Here is a 20,927-nt window from a genome sequence, read left to right as displayed (position 1 = left end):
ATAAAAGAACTGATATCTCTCTCTCTCTCTCTCTCTCTCTCTCTCTCTCTCTCTCTCTCTCTCTCTCTCGGGGGGGGGGGTGTTGAACTCAGGGGTATTCCATCTCCAAATTATACCTGAAGCCTCAAACCTGTCATCCTCCTGTTTCAGCCTCACAAGTACTCAGATGACAATAGTGGGCTACCATGCCCAACTGACTTCTTAATTTTAATACTGCAGGCAATAATGTTTTATTCAACTAATGTTTATGTGTGTGTGTGTGTGTGTGTGTGTGTGTGTGTGTGTGTGTGTATCTGTATAAGAGTAAAAGAACTACTTGCTTTGCTCCAGGTAATTTGGACTTTTAAAATGCTTCCTTCCTTCATCCATGCACAAATATTTTAAAAAGTCAGTTCCAAGCCAGGTCCTGGTTTAGATGTTATACTTGCAAAGGTGTATGAAAATATTACTTCCTATAAAAAGAATCTATTTTTAAACATTGTAGCTATTCCAAATTTACCACTATTATAATTAATGTGATAAGAAAAGGTAGGTTTTGAAAGAAAACTTTTAAGATCTTAGAATTTTTTAGTAGGAAAAAAAGTATGTCAATGTTTCCATCCTAGTCATCAATGGGGTAAAATATTTTGTGACTGTATTTCTCTCTCCTTCAAGTTTCATGAAAACAAATTAAGGAGAGAAAAAGAAAAAATAGAAACAACTTACCCTTCCTTTATTTAGTGTTTCTTGTGCTTCTAACTTATAAACAAGGAAATCTAGGAAAGACAAAATGGTGAAAACAGCATATAAACTTATTCACTATGGAAATTTTAAACATCTAGAAGAATAAAGGAAAGCGCAGTCTTGCAAAAGTATTTTAGCTTTACAGCAATACTATTTGGTGATTTATATATCTCCTTTACCTTGTAGCTGCAAATCCTGCACTGCCTAAGTTCATGTTATATCCAAACGATTTAAAGTGCATTTAGAATAACTGATTAATATGCTTTAAAATTAAGAAGGGGAAAAAAATGAAGCACATCTGAAGACAAAGATTATTTTTGGCTACCCACTAGGTGGCACACTAAAATCCTTTTGGACCTGAAAAGAAAAATGAAGCCATCTGAACAATCCTCAGTGCTCTAAAAACTTTATTATCCACTAGATGGCTCTATAAAATCACTCTGCATTTGAAGACAAGGAGCACTAAAATCCTCCCAAAAAGTTTAATCATAGTAACTTCTGCTCTTCAAAAAGGCTCAGTCCAAGGGTGGCTCAAGCATCCTAACCAGTGCTGACCTGCTCACTCTCTACCCACCAAAGGACTCTGAGCACCTGAGTTTAATTTCAAGATTCTCCACAACGTGAATGAATAGAATGCAAAAACTGATTCAAGTTGTGAGGTGAATAAGGCCTGTGATTACAGAAAAATTCTGACAAAACCCAAGAGTGTTTCCTATGAGCTCCATTCAGTGTTACTTTATCAAACCGAACCAACTGACTATACACAGAAAAGCTTTAGGAGATAAAAACTGGTATTGGTTCAAAAGATAGCAGAGAGTGTCATCAATTCATTATGCTACACATAATACACATGTTTTATGTACATTGCCTATGTGTACATAAAAACTCTCATATTCTCAATAATGCCTGCCATCCCCCACTATCTGTGGACAGAAGATCCTGGTATTAGTAGTAGACCTATGTAATATTCAGATGAAAAGCTGTTCATTATTTTTTAAATACTATGTATAACCAATATATGAACTTCTTTGTTGCGGCACAAATGAAATGAAAAGACTCTAAATGCAATCCTAAGCTGGAATTACATACAGTGCCTATGTGTATTTCTTGCCATCTTTTTCTCTGTCCACTAATAAATACTGGCTTCTGATTAATGTTAGAAAAAACTTAGTAAAATAATATTAAAGAATACCTGCTGCTTCAAGGAAAAATGGGAGAAAAGCACAGAATTCCAATTATTTACTTACCTTCCTTTGCTTTCTTATGTTCAAGTCTTTCCTTTTGCAAAGATTTCTCTAATCTTGATCTGTGTTCATATACAACTAAAAAAGAGTTAAAAGTTTGTTTTTAAAGATTTAGAAATTCTAAAGTAAAATTAACACCTATTTTCAAAACAGGAAGAAACCAATACAGGGACCTTATACAATTACAACCAAAATAAATGTATTAAAAGTTCCACATTTTGAATGGGTGGTGGTGGCATATGCCTATAATCCCAATACTTGGGAGGCTAAAACAGGAGGATAGCAAGTTTGAGGTCAGCCTCAGCAATTAAGCAAGACTCTCAGCAACTCAGTGAGATCTTGTTTAAAAAAAAAAAAAAAGCCTGGGGGCGTACCTTGGTAGAAAATGCCCCTGGGTTCAATCCCTACTACCAATAAATAAATAAATAGTACCAAGGCACCACATTCTGATTAATAACATGTTAAGAGATATAATTCTTGGCTGCTGCCAGGTCTCCCTTTTTCTAAAACAAGTACTATGCTACCTCGTCTTCTCTGCCGTGACTCTCCCTTCCCCTGCCTCTTAAACACACGTCTCTGAATTCTGTCTCTTCCTGGGCAACGCTGTCCACTTTCCTGACTTCAACCAACATCTGCAGAGCAGCCACCCCACACTTCAGTTTCCTGCTCTCACCTCTCAGGCAAGAAGAGAACAGTCTCTTCACCTAGATACCCCATAAGTACTGCACAGAGGGATCTGCCCCTGAACCAAGGCTGCTTGGACCCACCTGTCAGGAACGCACAGCTCAGAGCAATTCTAGATGAAAGAGAAGGCGCCTTCCAACCCTGCCCTGTGCGTGGACACACAGGTGAGAGGTCACAGAGTGACGGCGAGAGGACCTCTCCAAAGAACCTGGAAAAGCACTCACAAGGGAACATGCCAGGCCCGCTACCTAACATGACCAGAAGAAGCCACCGCCAGCCAGCATCAGTTCTGCAGGACACCCCTGCCCACCATTCATTCTTCTGGAGGGCCGAGGCACCTGGTGAGCACAGGAGAGCGACGGGAGGTGTGCTGCGGGCACCGGGGAGAAGCAGCCTATCACAGCTCTCCTCCACCGCAGGCTTCACACCTGCCGCAAGCAGAGGCTACAGACAGGGGGAAGCTTTACCTTTGGATGAATAAAGTGATTCAGTATGCTGGACTAAATTACTTAGAATTCCCCACTCATACGGGTTTCTGGGTATGAACTACTGAAAGTTTTATTTTGTTCTCGTAAATCTGAGAAGCAACTAAGTGTGTCTTAGGCTTCATCCTCAAAACAGAAAAATGGGCTGCAGAGTGGTCTGAACAGATGAGAGGACAGGATAAATTAAATTTTGGATGTACCTTTGAGTCCCGTTTATCCAGCATTCTGTCAAGTGTGATCTCATCCCCTGGCAAGCGAAGGCAATCCTGTTCCTCCACTCTTCTACCAGTCCCCGCACCCGTGGCTTTGCACAGCCTCAGCATTCACGGCAAGCTGGCCACGTAGGATGCATACAGAGGCTCCAAAACGACCAGCCAGAGTCCTAACAATCCTAGCCACTAACCTCGCCCAGCCCTGCTCCCATTTACTGCTGAAGAGGTCCCCATCTTCTCCTCCTGCCCTTTCCCACTGCCACAGTTGCGCCATCAGCTGACGCTGCTCTCTTGCCACAATGACCAACATCTCCGGTCCTCCACCTTCTCCCCACGCTGTGTCTCTCATCTTACCATCCACGTGCTCCATCTACAGATCTACAGTAGGAAGGCCATCACAGTTGCTGGCACAACTTCTGCTCACACCTCTGCTTCCTAAGCCTGCGATGCCTGTGACCACCCAAACTGACATGGGTGGTCCCCCATGGCACACCTGTTCCAGTCTCATCTCCCCCTGATTCTCAACCAGTCTTTGCAACAAGTTCTGTCCTGTTCCCTTCTCCCAGGCTGCCTATCTGCAATTTCTAGTCACAAGATGATCTCCCCGGCAACTGCGCTATGATTAAAATGGTATTTGATAAACTCTACATTTATGGAGTAAAATTGGACTATATGTAGCTGTCCTACAAAATGCTAGGTCATAAGTCCAGTACTGGGAAACTACACTTTTTAAAAACATATATGTATGGTAGCCAGGCATGGTGGCACATGCTTATAATCCCTGCGCTTGGGAGGCAGAGACAGGAGGATTGTGCAGGTTTGAAGCGGGCTGGCTTAAGAGACCCTGTTTCCAAATAAAAGTATAAAAAAAATAGGGCTTCCAGGAACCCCAGTACCACCAAAAAAATATTATATATATGGTATATAAGTCCGTTGGCCAATTTCTAAAAGCCTATTAAAACCAAGAAGTTTTTTGAATTGGTGCTAACAGCCTTATCTTGAATGATTTTTGGAATGAGGCAGGAAAGGATAAAGGTTAGGACTACAGAAACTTAGTATGTCAAGCCCTGGACTATATACCCAAAGTCTTTGAGAATTTCAAGAGGGGGTAACAGAGGGAGAAAGACATAAATTAGAATACCATTATGGTATAACAGAGCAACAAGGTACAACAAAATCACCCAGGCTCTGTGGCTGGGAGGAAAAACACTCCCACTTCTCCAGTGCACTGGGCCAAGTTCTCATGGTCTGGGCAGAGGATGCAGGTGCATGAACATGCCAGTGGAAAGGGAATCCAAAGCAGGCACTGTGACACACACCTGTAATTCCACCTACTCAGGAGGATGAAGCAGGAGGGTTACAAGCTGGAGGCCAGACTTAGCAACTGGACTAGAAATGTAGCTCAGTGGTAGAATGCTTACCTAGTATGTTTCAGGCCCTGAGAAAGAAGGGAGCAAGTAGGGCAGGGTGGAATCTGGGCATAATAACTGGACATATTTCAGAATAGACCTTATCAAAAATGTGCGTCACTTAGTTTTTGTTCATCCTAGAGACTGAACTCAGGGGCATTCTAGCTCCTAGCCCCCCCCCCTTTTTTAATTTGAAACATGATTCCTCTAAATTGCTGATGCTGGCCTTGAACTTGTGATCTTCTTGTCTTGGCCTCCCAAATATTGAGATTATAAGCATGTGCCACCACACCCAGCTCAGTTTCAAAGAAGGTAACCAGAAGAATAGAGAAGATCTTGCTGAAACAGCAGAAAAGGCAGCAACAGATCCCATGTCTAGGTTTCTGAATGGAAGTCAAGACCACTAGGGGAAAGCAAGTCCAGCATAGCAACATTAATAGCAACCATAATGTAATGGTAACCACACAGTGACATCCTGGATGAGGCATATATATGTCGCCCGTCCCCAGTCACTTCAGGTTATAAATATCAAACAATACTACAAATGGTTAATGGTAGAGGAAAAAGCTGAATTTGCAAATTACAATCCTGTGTAATTCTCTGCTTCATGAGGCAGCAATCACTGTGAACTCACTATTGCAAACTCAACACTATGGTCCCAAATAATCAGGTAGTGACAATTTTTGGCTGAGGAAACAGAAAACTCAACAGCACAACTTCATCTTCAAGAAGAGCAGAGAGTGCACCAGATTAAACCAATCAGGAAAGTGTGGGGCTCTGGCAGAGGAGTGTGCTGGGGCAGGAGCTGTGCTTCATTCTTGACTCCCTTTCCTGGGATTCGGTCAGGAAGACAATGTGCCACAGCTGGTCCAAAAGCCCATCAAGATGAAGTGCACAACTGTCTGCCAGGCTTACACTCGGAGGGAATTTATACACTCAGCAGATTAACAGCAGTGTGTCTGGAGAGCCAGGGGGTCCTAGGAGATCTAGCTATGAACTTTCATAAATAACCTAAATAAAATACATGCAACATCCACACATACTTAAGCATGTTTGTGGATTATGGTTAAAATTCTAAGATCATGGAAAATCTGAGACATTATTCATGAATACACAGAATGACATCATTAGTTACCAGCTCTAAGGCAAGATGAATGTGTTTTTGCACATACGGTAGGAAAAAAAAAGATGTGGTAAACAGGAATAATGGGTATGTATAGAAACCATGAAGTCACTGTACTATTAATACTGTTGTACTCAGAACCAGAGGGCATCACACTGGAGGAAGGTGAGCGACCAAAGGTGGAGTAGCACCATTCTCCATCAGGCTCAGGAAAGGGAATAAACCAAAGAAGGAACCTTGAAACTTAAACTGAAGAAAAGGAATTGGGAGTGGAAACCAAGGTATAGGAACTGGGAGTAGAAACTGAGCCTAGAAGAGGAGGCAGAGAGTAAATAGGCAGGTGGTAGTATTATGGCTGAGAGCACATACTTGGCGCCTAGGTTCAAACTCCAGCTCCTTTTCTTTACAGGTTCAGTTGCCCAACAAACTTCTCTAACTTCAATTTCCTTATATGGTGTATGAGGTATGATACCAGTACCTATCTCTGGGTGGATGTCAGGGTTAAAGAGTTTAATATACAGACAGTCTCAAACTTATGATGTTTTGAGTTTACAGTGATGCGAAGCAATATGCACTCGGTAGAAATAATACTTTGAATTTTGATTTTTTTCTGGAGCTGGTGATATGTGATTCTCTTGTGATGCACAGCAGTCAGCTGTGTGATGATGAGGACAGAGACCCTGCACTCTAGAGTGTACCCTGTTATGGTAATGGTTGGGTATATTAAATGCATGTGTTACATTCAACTTACTATGGTTTATAAGGACATACACAGCAGAGTACTTGTTTGGAACACTAGCTGGCACACAGTAGTTTAGCATAAACTTTTACACCTATCTGTGATGGCTTAAAAGTTTAAGAAAAAAAATCAGTTGTTCTCTTGAGTCCTTCTAATCTTACAATTAAGGTATAATAATAAGAAAGTAATAATACGCAAATTATTACACATATATCAACTTGAATAGCAATGATATTAGTCTGTTTGTGCTTAAAAATCCCTTAAAAGTAGAAAAAACAAATATCTCATAGCTCATTCAAGCTTATAAGCCTCTTTTTAAAAAATTGAAGGGCAGTAAAGTAGATTGGATTGAATTTCAGTATGAAACACACACACACACACACACACACACACACACACACACACACCTTCACCCATTTTTTTCAGGCTTTTAGACTAGTGAATTATCTAGATAGGTTTACTGTTTCACTTAGAAGGAATCCTAATCAGTCCTTGTCACCTACCTCTATTTTTCTATTTATATTCTAAAATCAAGGGCATCAGTCAAGATAAACCAGTGCTGCTAGAATCTCAAAAAAAAAAAAGGTGTATAATGAATATTCTCATAGCAAATGGCTCCGTCGCAGCATTCAAGTTCTTCAATGCAGGGTGAGAGTGCAACCGCAACAGGATTTGCAAACAAGAACTCATGAGAAAACTATGAAAATCTGTAATACTCATCTCCTCCCATGTTTACTGAAAATGAATATAATATCTTCCATGCAGTGAAGAATGGAAAGAGATTTTACTTCCTCTCAAGAAGCACTCAGGAGTTTAAAACACATGCCAGTTTCCTACCGCAGTTTTCCATCTAAACTCTGACTTCCATCTGAAAGTCACAAAATAAATTAGCTGTATATATTCACTATGGGCAACACATACATCTATGCCAGTTCAGAGCAAAATGCTCCAATTAGAAAGCAACACTCCAAAATTAGGCAGAAAACACTGCTAAGTTTCTTAAACCTAAAGCCAAGAGAGGGCAACGTTTCTTTGGCAGAAGCTACAGGCCATGGGGATTTTGCTTTCAGTTTTTACTACAAGATGGTGTGTTATCTTTTACAAAGCAAACAAATAACTGGAAAAGTCACACTATTCAACTTGTGACAGAAAACATTAAGATTTGGAAGTAACTTATCAACTTACATGTGATCAAATTTAAAATGAACATACTTGTGCTTTTGATAATTGTGGTTTCTGAAGAAAGTAGGATAGCAAGGAAGATGACTCTCTCACAGAAAAAAAAAAAAAAAAAACAAATTGAAATCAATAAACATAGTTCCCAGAACACTTGAGGGGTTTTGTTTTTCAAGGCCTAGAATTATAGATGTTTATTTCAGTCTTTTCTAACAGTTCAGGGTTGTGGCTCTTACTGGCCTGGAGCCGGGTGGAGACCAGCCACCTGTCCACCCCTCCAACTCTTCTGCAGAGCAGTCAGTTGGTGATTCAACATGAAAACAACACTGTAAATATACTTTTGTTTCCCAATTATCATTTCTTACTTTTGTAATTTTATTTCAAAAGAATTACTTTTTTATTTAAAAAGAAGTACAGGAGATCATCTTAGAGAAAAAAAAAAAAATCAAAGGTGGTGAATAACTTCCACCATTTCAAGGCTCATGCTGGATCCTGCTTCCAGACCCAGGAGTAGGGGAGGACAGGCATCCCAGGAGCAGCCCGCTGTCTCCTCGTGGTCCCACATCCCTCTTCACCATTGCCTGTGGCCGCTCTCAATCAACTCCTAAACCATGAAGTCCAGCTTTTACTTCACACTCAACCCAACTTCACACTGTTACAGTCTGGATCTAGACTATCTCCCAAAGGCCTGGCCCCAATGGTGGTGCTCCTGGGTGGTGATGGAACCTGTAGGAAGTGTGGCCAAGTGAGAGGTCCTAAGGTCATTGGGGACATGCCCTCAAAAGGGATTCTGGGGCCCTGCCACTTTCATCTTGTTCTTTTGCATTATGGCTCATGGTATAAACAATTTTACCTGACCATGTGCTCCCACCTTGCCACATGCCTAAAGAAATGGGAGATTAAGAACTGGAATCCTCAAGACTATGAGCCAAAAGAAACCTTTACTCTTTATAAGTTAGTTCTCAAGCATTTTATTATAGTGACAGAAGCCTGAGCAAAACTTATCTTCCAATATACTCTTTCTAGTCGGCTTCACAATTACTTTTTGAGTTGTTAGCACTTTCCTACCTACTGAAGGCCCAGGTTTGAAGGCAACACCTCCAAATGCCTTCCAGTCCCTCAGTGAGTGAAATCCAAAGTCTTCACATGGCTTTATCCCAATTTTCATTCTGCTCCTGCCCTTAAACATCCTCCTCATCACACTCTGAACATTCCAAATGCACTTTCAGTTCAGCACCTTGTACCCTCACCACTACTTTTCCAAGTATCTGAGTGACTAGCTTCCTCAGTTCCTTCAGATCTTTAGAAGAAGACAACTTCTCACTAAGTTCAGCCTATTCAAAACTGAAATCTATGCCCCTCCCTTAACACCTGCAGTCTCTTTTCCTGCTTACTGGTTCTCTCCAGCACTGATCACTAGCTACTAATATGTTATATATTTGTATGTCTATCCCACTGGAACAGAAGCTTAACCTGGGTGAGGGCTTCTGATCTGCTTAATTTCATTATTGTATCCTTGGTACACTGAATCATACAGACTTGATGGATGGATGGATGGATGGATGGATGGATGAATGGATGGATGGATGGATGGAAGGAAGGGTAAACTAAGCTCCTTGAAGCCTGGTACTGGCTATCTCCTTTTCCTTTTTCATTTCTATCACAAGCCCTCACTATCACTTCAACCCAAATTGATCAGTTTGTAATATCCACTGGTATTTAATAATACTTATTCAATAAATGAACTTAGGAAATAGTGCATTATTTTTCCTTTGCCATCCTTTATGCCCCAGCATGTTTAGCCAAATTCTTAGATTGGCTGGCTCATTAGTACTTATATATCTCAGAGAACAGATAACAGAATAGAGACTAAACATAAATTCATCTATTGATGTATAGGCTCATAAGGTTAGCATTAGTTAAATCAAAGCCTGAAATATAGATATTTTCAGGATGCTGAGAGAAAACGAACAGTCTGATTAGTTTTCTACTGCATGGAAATTCCAGTATTTTTTTTTTTTTTACTGCACAATAAAGTTCCTATAATAGTGCATGGAAGTGTCTATTTTTAAGTTTGCTAATACATACAGTTTATGAAAGAGTTTAGATGGAAAGTTTAACCATGATTGGAATTGGTGCTTAACTGTCTTTTCTATTTTAAATAAAACTACTCAGGCCTTTCCTCATGACACTTATCTAATTGAGATTTGACTTTTTAAAACAAGGAATGTTTTAGCTCACTTAACGATATGCTTCTGCATACTACTCTTCTTCATGGCATTCTTTCAAATGGTGAGCCATGAATAGTCACTCTTATTATCAGATGTAATCTGTATGCTCTCCATCAAATAATTCTTCTCTTAGCTGCACAGAGTTATTGTATTACAGCCCAGCAGTATGCTAGGCACCTTAAGTGTATGAGTTATTCTCATAAAAAGGTTTATAATTAATAAGTTCAGGTTGTAAAAAGAGGATAAGGCAGGTAAAATAGAATACAATTAGACTGCCATGGGTTAGATAGGCTGAGTTGACATAATGGTCTGCTGAACAGATATATTTCTTAACTGAATCGCTTAGCTGAAGGGGTGAGGGGGAAAACAGACTCCTGTCCCATGAAAGCACTTCACTCTAGGAAGCAAAACTACATTCTTTTTTTTTTTTTTCCGGGTCTGGGGATGGAACCCAGGAGCAACTGACCTCCGAGCTACACCCTCTGCCCTCTTTTTTATTCTTTATTTTGAAACCAGGTCTCACTGAGTTGCAGAGGGCCTCACTAAGTAGCTGAGGCTGTCCTCGAACCACGATCCTCCAGGTCTCAGCTTCCCGAATGCTGGGATTACAAGCGTACGCCACCACGCCTGGCTTACAAAACTACATTCTTAAGGACATACATCACTGTAAATGCAAACCGGTTAGAAATGTAAGAGTACGAAGTAATAAAAGCAAGAGTTATTTTAAAGTTAGATATGTAAAAATAGACCTATACAGAAACATCTTTCTTATTTAGCAGTCAGATTTCATCTGGACAGCATCATAGTGTTTCTGAAACTAATACAGGAGAGAAAAAGGAAGGGGAAAGAGGAAGTGCAGGGGTGTTTGTAGGTTTTTCTGGTTCTCCAATTTGATGCAAGGATATGCAAGAATACCCCCTAAGATGAGCTAAATATGCAAAGACACATTGGTTTTACAATAAATCTATGAATCTGTGCATATACTCTTCAAAATTGATGTGTTACAACCAAACATAAAAAACATTTAATTTTCTTATTTGATCTGGGGATTTTCTTTTTAAAGAAACCTGCCTTTATGATAACTTCAAGTAATTGCTAGCAAAAAGGAAATAACTAAAACTCAGTACAAGTACCAACTTTAAGTGATTTTTATTATTTTGGGGGACTGAACCCAGGAGCATTCTGCCACTGAGATACACCCCCCAGCTTTTTTTTTTTTTTTTTTAATTTCAAAACAGAGTCTCACTAAGTTGCTGAGGGTCTTAGTTGCTGATGCTGGTCTTGGTCTTGGACCTTCAATCCTCCTGTTTGAACCTCTCAAGTACCCTTAAATGACAATGTATTGCAGAGAGTATTCAGAGTAGGTCATAACAAGCCTGGCTACCACTGGTTTCTCCATCAAATCAATGCAGCTATACTCAAGCAACCCACCTTTATGCTAACTTCCAATTTTAAGTTTTCACTTTAAAACATGAAAATATACAGCATTTCTTGGAAAAGGTTTTCATAAAAATCTGGCTCATACAGAGATACTACTTAAGGTCTTTTATCTCTATTGCATCCTGAATATTTCATTTAACAAATCAAATATTTATCAAGTACCTACTATGCCTAAGCATTATTCTGGTATTTGAAAATATATCATGAGCAAAACAGAAAAAAAAAATCTGCCTGGAAGTATATATTCTGGTAGAGATATACAGATGATAATAAATCATAGAATGTAATTAGTGCAATGTGGGGAACGAGATAAAGGAGACAGAAAGAGACTGGAAGTGTGGGAGGGGTGGGCCTGGTTTTATCTGTAAATGGTTCGTGAAGACAGGCCTCACCAAAGAGACACATGAGTCTACATTTGAAAAAATGAAGCACGGTGTATTCCAGACATGGAGAAGGAAAGCGTTCCAGGTAAAGGGAGCAGCCTCATAAAAGCCATGGCAGCAGGCAGCAGCATCCTGGGAGGGTCCAGGAGGAGCAGCAGTGAGGTCAGTATATCTGCAGCAGAGCCAGCCTGGAAGGCAAAGGCAAAGGTGAGGAGGCCCCATTTCCACGGGTCTTCAGGGCCAGGTAAGGAAGGACGTGTGGGCTTGTACTTGCAGAGAAACGGGGAGCCTCTGGAGAGTTCTGAGCAGAAACACAATGCTAGCTTTATACTGCCGAGACTGACCACGTGGGTGCAAGATGCTAGCAGGAAGCTTCTGCAACAGCCCAAGCATGAGGAAAAGGCAGAGCAGGCGCAGCATGTGGGGTGTGGAGGTGGTGAGATGCTCTCTCTGCATCGAGACTAAAGAGCAGTTACTGCATTCTCAGCTGAGATGAGGAGGCTGTGGGTGTTGCATTCTGCGACGAAGATTTTTAAGAGTGATATACTCAATTTGGAAAAGTGAAGGCAGATTCCCAGAGGTGACACTGGCTTGGATGTTAGATGACATTGGAGGAAGGACAAAGAACAATTCAGAAGGTGACAGGAATGTGTAAGAGCAGTCAGACAAAACCAGAATAAGGCAATCTGTCATTAAAAGCACAGGCTTCTGGGCCTCAAACAAAATCTACTGAATCCAGATTTCTAGGAAAGTGACCTGACAGTCTGAGTGTTAGAAAGTGACTTTCACCCTCTCCCTATACACTCTGATAGGGGAGTTCTGCAAGCACTGCATTCATCAGAGTCGATAGGATGGAAGATAATCGAGGCAGGGGAGAATAAATGAGATAGAGCCAAGACAACGTGACTGGATCTGCCTGACTGCAAATCATAATCTTTTTTTTCTTCTTCTTCTTCTTCTTCTTCTTCTTCTTCTTCTTCTTCTTCTTCTTCTTCTTCTTCTTCTTCTTTCCTCTTCTTCTTTCCTCTTCTTCTTTTTCCTCCTCCTTCACGTATGTGTAGAAGACAGAGTCAAGAACACAAGAAGGGACATAGTGAGGAGGTCATCACAGCAACCAGAAGAAGATGAAGGTTATGTTTCTCTACTCTCAAAATATAAGATTCTCCACTTTTGCCAATATGGCAATAACACAATCTTAGAAAACTTGATTTTCTTTTTTCAAAACGGGATATATGAAGTTTTAAAGGAAGTAAAAATGAGTGGAACAAAGTGCATGAACAGGCACTTAAAGCTCTTTCAACATCCACTAAATATGTGAAAAGGTGCTCAATTAGTCATCAGAAGCTGGGCATGGTGGTCCACACCTGTAATCCCAGTACTTGGGAAGTTGAGACAGAAGAATCAGAGGCCAATGTTAGGAACTTAGTGAGGCACTTATTTAAAAATAAAACAAAGAAAAGGCTGGGGTTGTAGGTTATATGTAGCCTGTTCCTGGGTTCACTTCCCAGTACAAAAAAAAAATTAGTTATCAGAGAAATACAAATTGTAATTGTAGTACAACATCACTATTTTCTCATTAAAACTACAAATATAAAAAAGAGAAATCACCAATAGCAGGCAAGAATATGCAGGATAAAACCCTCATATTTTGCTGATGGATGTGTACACTGCTACAGCTATTATAGAAAACGGTTTGACAGAGCTCATTAGAGCTGATGGAAGTATACCTTTGTAACAAGGACTCGGACGCTTTACCTCTGTCTTCCAATATCCAGTGGAAAACTAAAAGCAGGATTAAAGACTTGGCATCCCTGCCAGCTTGCTCCCTTGCTGAGTAGCCTTGGTTTCCAGGAACAAGGTCTGATCGATAAACATCTTATGATGAGTTGAAGCTCCCCCTCCCCAAGCAAAAGCAACTTTCTTACTGTGGACAACACACCTGATTAAGATCACCTGCTTCAGCAGCTATGAAAAGCCTCAAGCTATGCAAACCTCCAACCCCCTGTCCTCATTCCCATTTCTATAAAAACTCCAAGAGATCATCAGCTCCTTACAGACAGAGCTATTGACTGGCTACCCTTGCCTTCTCCCTGTGACTGCACTCATGAAAGTTCCTTCCACACTTTCCTCTGTTACATTTTCTGTTTGGTATTTGGGCACTCATGGCCAGACCTGATATGCTGGATCCCTGGAGTCAGCCCTCTGGCCTAGGACTGCAATAACACTTTGACTTGTAACTCCTATTCCTAAGTATGCACTCAACCAAATACATGACATTTAGCTACCAAAACTCACATAACAGCACTATCTCTAACAGTCCCTAAATGGAAACAGCACAAATGTCTATCATAGTAAAACAGTTAAGGTTGTTCAAAATATAAATTACCATTCAGCAAGGTGAACAAATGCAACACAAAAGCACGGAAGAATTTCACAAGCAAAATGTTGAGGAAAGAAGCCAGGCAGCAAAGTTGTGTTTACTGAATGATCGATTCTATTTATAAAAAAATTCAAAAACAAGCAAACCTTACCTATGGTAATGGAAGACAGGATCCGCGTGGGGGTGGGGGAGGAGTGACCAAGACAGCAAGAGGGAACATTTGTAGGTGTTGGTAATATTTGACTCTAGGGATGAGTGCTAGCTACACTGTTTGTTCACATTAAATCAATAGCTTTATACTTGGTGATTAATGTACTTCTGTGAATGCATAATTTGACAGTTTATCCAATAACTTAGAGACTGTATGGAATAGCTACCTTATTCACATAAAATCATGACATGTTATCTGTCGTTACATAAATAAAATTAATAGTGAAATGTAAAATATCTTTTTTTTAACCTTTCTCCTACATCTACATTTCTTAAAGCAATTTGATCCAAACTTTTCACATACATGGTTGACATCTATGTCTATGCCAACTCATTTTCTCATCCCTGTGACAGTTTTCTACAGCACACTTCTCTTCAACCAAGAGAAGGCATTTGGGGAAGCTATCTGATGCCATTCCTGGAAACCATATCTTATGCCAGAGATGATATGGCAAAAATTAGAATGACTTTCATTTCCATTTGTGCTTTAGGTGCATATCCATGCCTCTTATATCCCCTATCTCCTCAAAGTACTGATTTTGTTTTGTCTTTTGTGAAAAGGCTTATTTGCAAAGATGTTTTGCATTCACAATAGAGAGGACACAATCCTGGGCATAAATACCCACATTATTTTAAATATTACTGCAGCCTTTAAAAAAAAGCTTTGTCAGGTGCCCTCCATAAATATCTAACTGCATTAAACAAGGTCACTTTGGGCCAATGTGTCACCTTCACACAGTGCTCTGCTATTTGAAATGGAGTGGTGTGGAAAGCACCCTATAATAGCAGAAGCTTTGCACTGATTTCAGTGCAAAATGGCAACTTTTCTGAGTAACTTTGCAAGGAGAATGGAACCCCATCTTGTATGAGAGCATGTGCAGAGGGAAAGGAATGAACAGAAGCAAAATATACTTAGGAAACTTAATCAAAATGCCTGAGTGGCTGATTTAAAGTGCAGTTTGAGAACAGATCCAAAGATAGTGCCAGCATTTCTGGCTCAGCTACTGGGGGAAGTGTGGACAGAAGACCAAGGCGGATGGAGGGGACAGCATGTCACACATTCCACTTTAGACAAGTTTAGTGTTGATGAGATGTGAAGATAGCACACAGGCATAGGGAGTCATCTCAGAACTGTGCACATTGTGGGAGCTGGAGGGCCGATGCTAGGAAAGTCAACCTTCCCACACATGCGCCTCCCTAACACAGAGCCCTTGGGAGCACATGGCTTCCCTCCTCCACCACCTCTAACCTCTTCCTAGCATTTTATGTCCCACCATTGCCTAACTGTGAAATCTTAAAATCATGTCCTAAGAAAATGAAAATTCAACACAGGGGAAGGCCAAGTGACACTAACTGACTAACACTGGCTTTACCAGCTTGACTGGACTTCTGAGTGAAATTCTATATTCTCTTCTCAGTTTGGAGACTTGAAGTTCTCCTTTAGGATAAGAGTACAATTAAAGTTTGAAGACCTTTTTAAAAGAAATTTTAGGTTCATAGCACCACTGAAGTAAAGGTACAGAGATTTCCCATATAGCCCCTGTGCAATTCCTTCCTTTTCTCATTTGCTACAGAAAATGAGTATTTCCTGATGGTCTGTTAAGAACACGTGTGGCTCTGAACATGATTATCTTCTATGCTTTGGTACTGCCTGCTGGAATAGGAAGAGGGGTCCACTTTAACCAGTTATCACTGCATAGTACATGAAAATCCTTAAGGTAGAAAGTTGAGGTCACTGAGTGAGACCCTCGATGGTCAAATATGAATTGTTCTAAAGGAGGTGTGGGGCTGGGCATGTGGCACACATCTGTAATTCCAACACAGGAGGATTGCAGGTCCAAGGCCAGTCTTGACAACTTAGACTGTTTCAAAATAAAAAGTAAGACAAGGATAGGGGTATAGCTCAGAAGTAGAAAGACCCTGGGTTCAATCCCCAGTTATCTCCTCTTCCCCACCATACACATTAAAAAAGGTGTGAGTGTTAGGGGTAGATAACAGACGTCTGATAATGATGTGAGAATTTAGAGTTTTGTGAAAGCTCTTCTGCTGAGGTCTCAAGGTGCATGCATTATACTCTGCTACATCATTTAAATTGTCCAGTGAGGTGATGCAGGCAAGATCCATGTCGACTTCACCACGGTTTCCAGAGGCATCTCTGGCCAGTCTTTCTACAATACTTTATGTATAGATCAGTCACTCCTACTACCTCATTGTGGGGTTACTTATGAGAAAGCTGACCTCATTACAAATCTGTGTCCAGTCACCTAGCCCTGAATTTGGTACCATGTGGGAACCTACTGAATGTTTAATGATTGAATCATGCAAACAAGGAATGACTGAATCTACTGCAGAACATAAAGTTAACAATGTAGTTCTATCAAATTTTTTTCATAAAAGATTATATATAAATAATGTAAATGTAAATGATGTTGCAAAGAGTCAAGTTTTAATAAACTTTAATTTGATAAGGCTAATTTACACCAATATAAGCATAGGAATTCATCAGCAACCTCAGACGTTCCCATATGAAAGGCAGAGAATATATATATATTCATCTTGTTTAACAAAATACATTAGGATTTTTGAAAGCAGAATAAAATCAAAAGTCATAATCTATGGAAAAGTGTATGACTAGATGCTAAAAAAAATCTTGATAATATCAGCATTCTAATCAGACTTCTCATTTTTCTTTTATCTATTCCATAATCAGAATCTAGATAAAATCTATTGGAAATAATTTAAATGAGACTGAGACAGATTAGCCTGTGAAGAAAAAAATGCAGGGGTGGGGGGAGACAGACAGAAAAACAGAAGCAGAAGATGCCAAGAGATAACGTAATGAGGATTCTCAAGTAGTCTGGGGAAAGCAGCCAAGCCAAGATTTCTAGTGTCTGACACTAACCAGCTCTGAGCTCCCAAGTAAGAAGCCTCACTTTTCTGTTACCCTGGCAATAAACTGAAGTAGCTGAAGAGTTGAGTCTACAAAGTCCTTCCCATGCTAAGATTCTATGATTTTAAAAGTACATATTTACTTAAAGGAAAAGTGTCGAGGATCCTTGACTTATGACGGATTGACTTAACATTTTTTTTTATTTTACGACTAAGTAAAAGTGATAAATACTCATAGAAATCATACTTTGCATTTTGATCTTTGCCTGGGCTAGCAATACACTGTGCTGATTCCTCAGTGTCCTGTGCTACTGAGCTGGGATGCTGTGAAAGCTAGGTGTATAAAAGGCAGTTTGATTTGTGATGTTTTCAACTTATGATGAATTAAGTCTGTTGGTGGGGAAACCCCAATGTGAGTTGAGGAGCAACTATAGTGGCATCAGCAATACGTATTTTTCTTTTTTGCAATACTGAGAGGATTGAACCCAGGGGCATCCTGCCTCCAAGCCCTCTCTCCCCAGCCCTATTTTTAATTCTTTTATTTTGAAACAGGATCTCACTAATTTGGCTGGCTGGAAACTCATAATCCTTCTGTCTTAGCCCCAAGTACTATAAGCATGTGCTTATAGCCCCAGTAAAGTAATTATGTGAGTACATAATTTATTTTACACTGGTTCTGAATACTCTCAGTGATTTAAATTTGAGTAAGAAAGGACAGATTTGGTTTGGCAAAATGCTGGTAAAGCTCTGATTTTTTTTTTTTTTTTTTTAGAAAAACATTTTGGCCAAAGGACTATTTCTGTTTAATATATGCTATTATCACCTCTGATGTTCAGTAACTGAAAACTCTCCTCTATGAAGGCCTTGTATTACACTCAAGGAGCCCACTAGCAGGACTCTCCTTTTCTATGTGTATGACAGAAGCACAACCCAGTATCCTTTTCTGACACTGTATGGAATAATAAAAGCAGTAGAGTGTACAACTGCTCTGATGGCAAATGGGTCTCATGTGTGTGTTTGTTTGGGTTTTCTCCATCTTATACGAGTTTTCATTTAATTTTCCTGTAAAACTTTTCTGCACACAGGGAAATTACTGAGTCTATGTTGGACAACCCAGATTCAGAGAGAAAGGATACTAGGTATTCCTCTAGGGAGGAAGCAGAGCTCTACACAGGCCTGCTTGTGTGAGGGAATGGACCAAAGGCTAGAAGTCCAGAGATTTGGTCTCATTTTTAAGCTGAAAGGTATTTAATGTCTCAAACTTCATCATTCATAAAATAAAAACTTAAGAAAATGATTCCCAAGGCTTCTTCTGGCTCTTAGGCTCTCTGATTCTCTGATTTGGTTTGGCAGGCAAGAATAAAGAATCAGAATTAGGAGATGACCTGGATAAATGCTTATGATCTTAAAACACTGACCTAACTGGAACAGAGGACCCAGCAAGGATGTAAAAGAAGACAAGACAGGGAGAACAGCATCTTCTTGGCTGAAAAGTTTAGAGCCCTGGACTAGAATTGAAGGGCTTGTGGCCCCTTTTCCTTGGCAAAGTATCTAAAAATGATAAAAAATTATTTTGACAGCTGCAAGCAATTGGAAGGTAGGTGAAAACAGGAAGTTCAGGCACAAAATAACCTCACTAGTTCCAGATTCTACCAATTTAATAGTCACAACTTGGACCTGAGTATTTGATGTTTATTATACTACATATTCATTTTTGAGCAATAGAGAACAAAACTAATTATAATCCTAGACCTTAAACCAAGACTCTAACATACTGGACATTTCACGTTTACATTATTATTTTTCCATTGATGAAATGTAGGTTAGAATTTCTCCGGAATAACAAAGTCATTCCACTAAATATTCTATTCTTTATCACCCTGTGGATAAACTTGTCACTAAGAGGTTAAAAGTATTTGCATATGGGTGTTCTTATAAGCAGAAAAAGAAATGTCCTTTAAAATACACTTAGTAGCAATCATAATAAACTATACTTTTATGGTCCTTTACAATTTACACACAGAGGTTTTGTTTCCAATCCATATATAACTTGTGACTGAACAAGTCAGATACTAATGAGAAATTTCTTCTGTTTAGTAGAAAGTCAAGTGACCTTTCTTTAGCCACTAGCTCATCTTCTATGTACAGTACTTAAAAATCCAGACCAAATAATACCATGAAGGTAAAATATGTGACGGTATCACTAACAACCTTACTAGTACGTGCAGTGAGAGAGGAGGGAGTAGCAGGATAGGTTTAGGAGGAAACCACACCAAGACATGTTATCTGAATACATGAATGTATCACTCTGAATCTCACTCTGATATATAATCATATTGTACCAATAAAATTCTTAAAGAAAAAGAAAGAATCCAACCTAATTGTACATTTGCATGAGAAAAAGCAGTAGCAATATGGGGGAAACTACCTATGTTTCTATAGGTTTTTCTATTTCTATTCTAAAGGCACTCCTATTGTATTATTTGTACCAAGTCTGTTGTTTTCCCTGTAGGACTTTGGGCCTACTTAGCACCAATTACCCTTTAATTCCTGCCCCACATCTCCCTTCCAGAATGGAATGTCAATCCTATACCTGTCCCTACCATTGTATTTTGGAAGCAAATAACCCATTTGGCTTTACAGGCTTATGGCTATAGAGAAATTTTCCTCACGATGAATTTACCTATGGGTCTCATCCTTTTTTATTTAGACGAGACTCTGAACATTGGGCACTGGAATGATGGCAGACTTGGTGCAACTGGGATGGAGTAAACATAATTTGCATGTGAGAAAGACATCAGCCTAGGGCCAAGAGGAGAATGCCAGGGTCTGAATGGGTCACCCACAGCATGGACTGGACACTCAACTCTCCTTGCCACTATCAAAGGTGAGGCTCTGAGATGATGAGGTGATAAAGATCCACTCTCATGAAGAGTTAAAGCTGATTATTAGAGACTGAGGCTCAAGTTCAGTCTCTTGCAGTCAGGCTTGCACTCACATTCTTGCCCTTCTGCCTTCAACCATGGAATGATGCAGCAAGAAAGCCCATGCCAGATGTGGACCCTTCAACCCTGGACTTATGACAAACATACATAACACTTATATATGGGGCAGAAATCAGGTACTTTGATCATCCTTTAAAAGTTTCATGACTCTGAAAATAACACAGATTTAAGACAGTGTTTTCTAGACTGGTGTTTCACTGAACATATACAAAAATAATTTCATAGTTACTTTAACTTCAGAACTAAGTAATAATACTATGAGGTTACTATCACTATCTCATTTATAATTTAAGTGTATATCTAAAATGTCACTATCTGGTAAATATGTTTATTTATGTATCTGATAATACTGCATTATATAATTAAAATAGCTAATAATGTTAATTAGGAATTAATCTGTCCAAAAATAAAATAATATAAAATAAATGTAAAATAAAAACAAGATATTAATAATTTATAAATACATTTTTGTTAGATTTATTCTTACTGTAATAAAAATTAAACCAACAGCTGGGTGTGGTGGCTCACGTTGTAATCCCCACGCTTGGTAGGCGGAGACAGGAGGATCGCGCAGGTTTGAAGCCAGCCGTGCTG

At 39.6% G+C, this 20,927-nt stretch overlaps 1 protein-coding gene across 4 annotated transcripts in view; it reads right to left on the bottom strand.

Annotated features, from left to right (window-relative positions):
• Positions 1-20,927, bottom strand: part of GOLIM4 (golgi integral membrane protein 4) — a gene marked incomplete at both ends in the record, with an annotated part of 93,858 nt that overhangs the window by 47,719 nt on the left and 25,212 nt on the right. For all 4 annotated transcript variants that reach the window (XM_080696399.1, XM_080696398.1, XM_080696401.1 and 1 more), the window contains 2 exons: positions 706-755; positions 1,971-2,045. In XM_080696399.1, coding sequence (XP_080552525.1) covers positions 706-755; positions 1,971-2,045 — 125 coding nt within the window. The remainder of the gene's footprint in view (positions 1-705; positions 756-1,970; positions 2,046-20,927) is intronic.

The sequence above is a fragment of the Muscardinus avellanarius genome, assembly GCF_963383645.1.
Source record: "Muscardinus avellanarius genome assembly, chromosome: 5".
Classification (NCBI taxonomy): domain Eukaryota; kingdom Metazoa; phylum Chordata; class Mammalia; order Rodentia; family Gliridae; genus Muscardinus; species Muscardinus avellanarius.
Note: the sequence above shows the minus strand (reverse complement) of the source record. Positions and strands in the feature narration are given on the sequence as shown.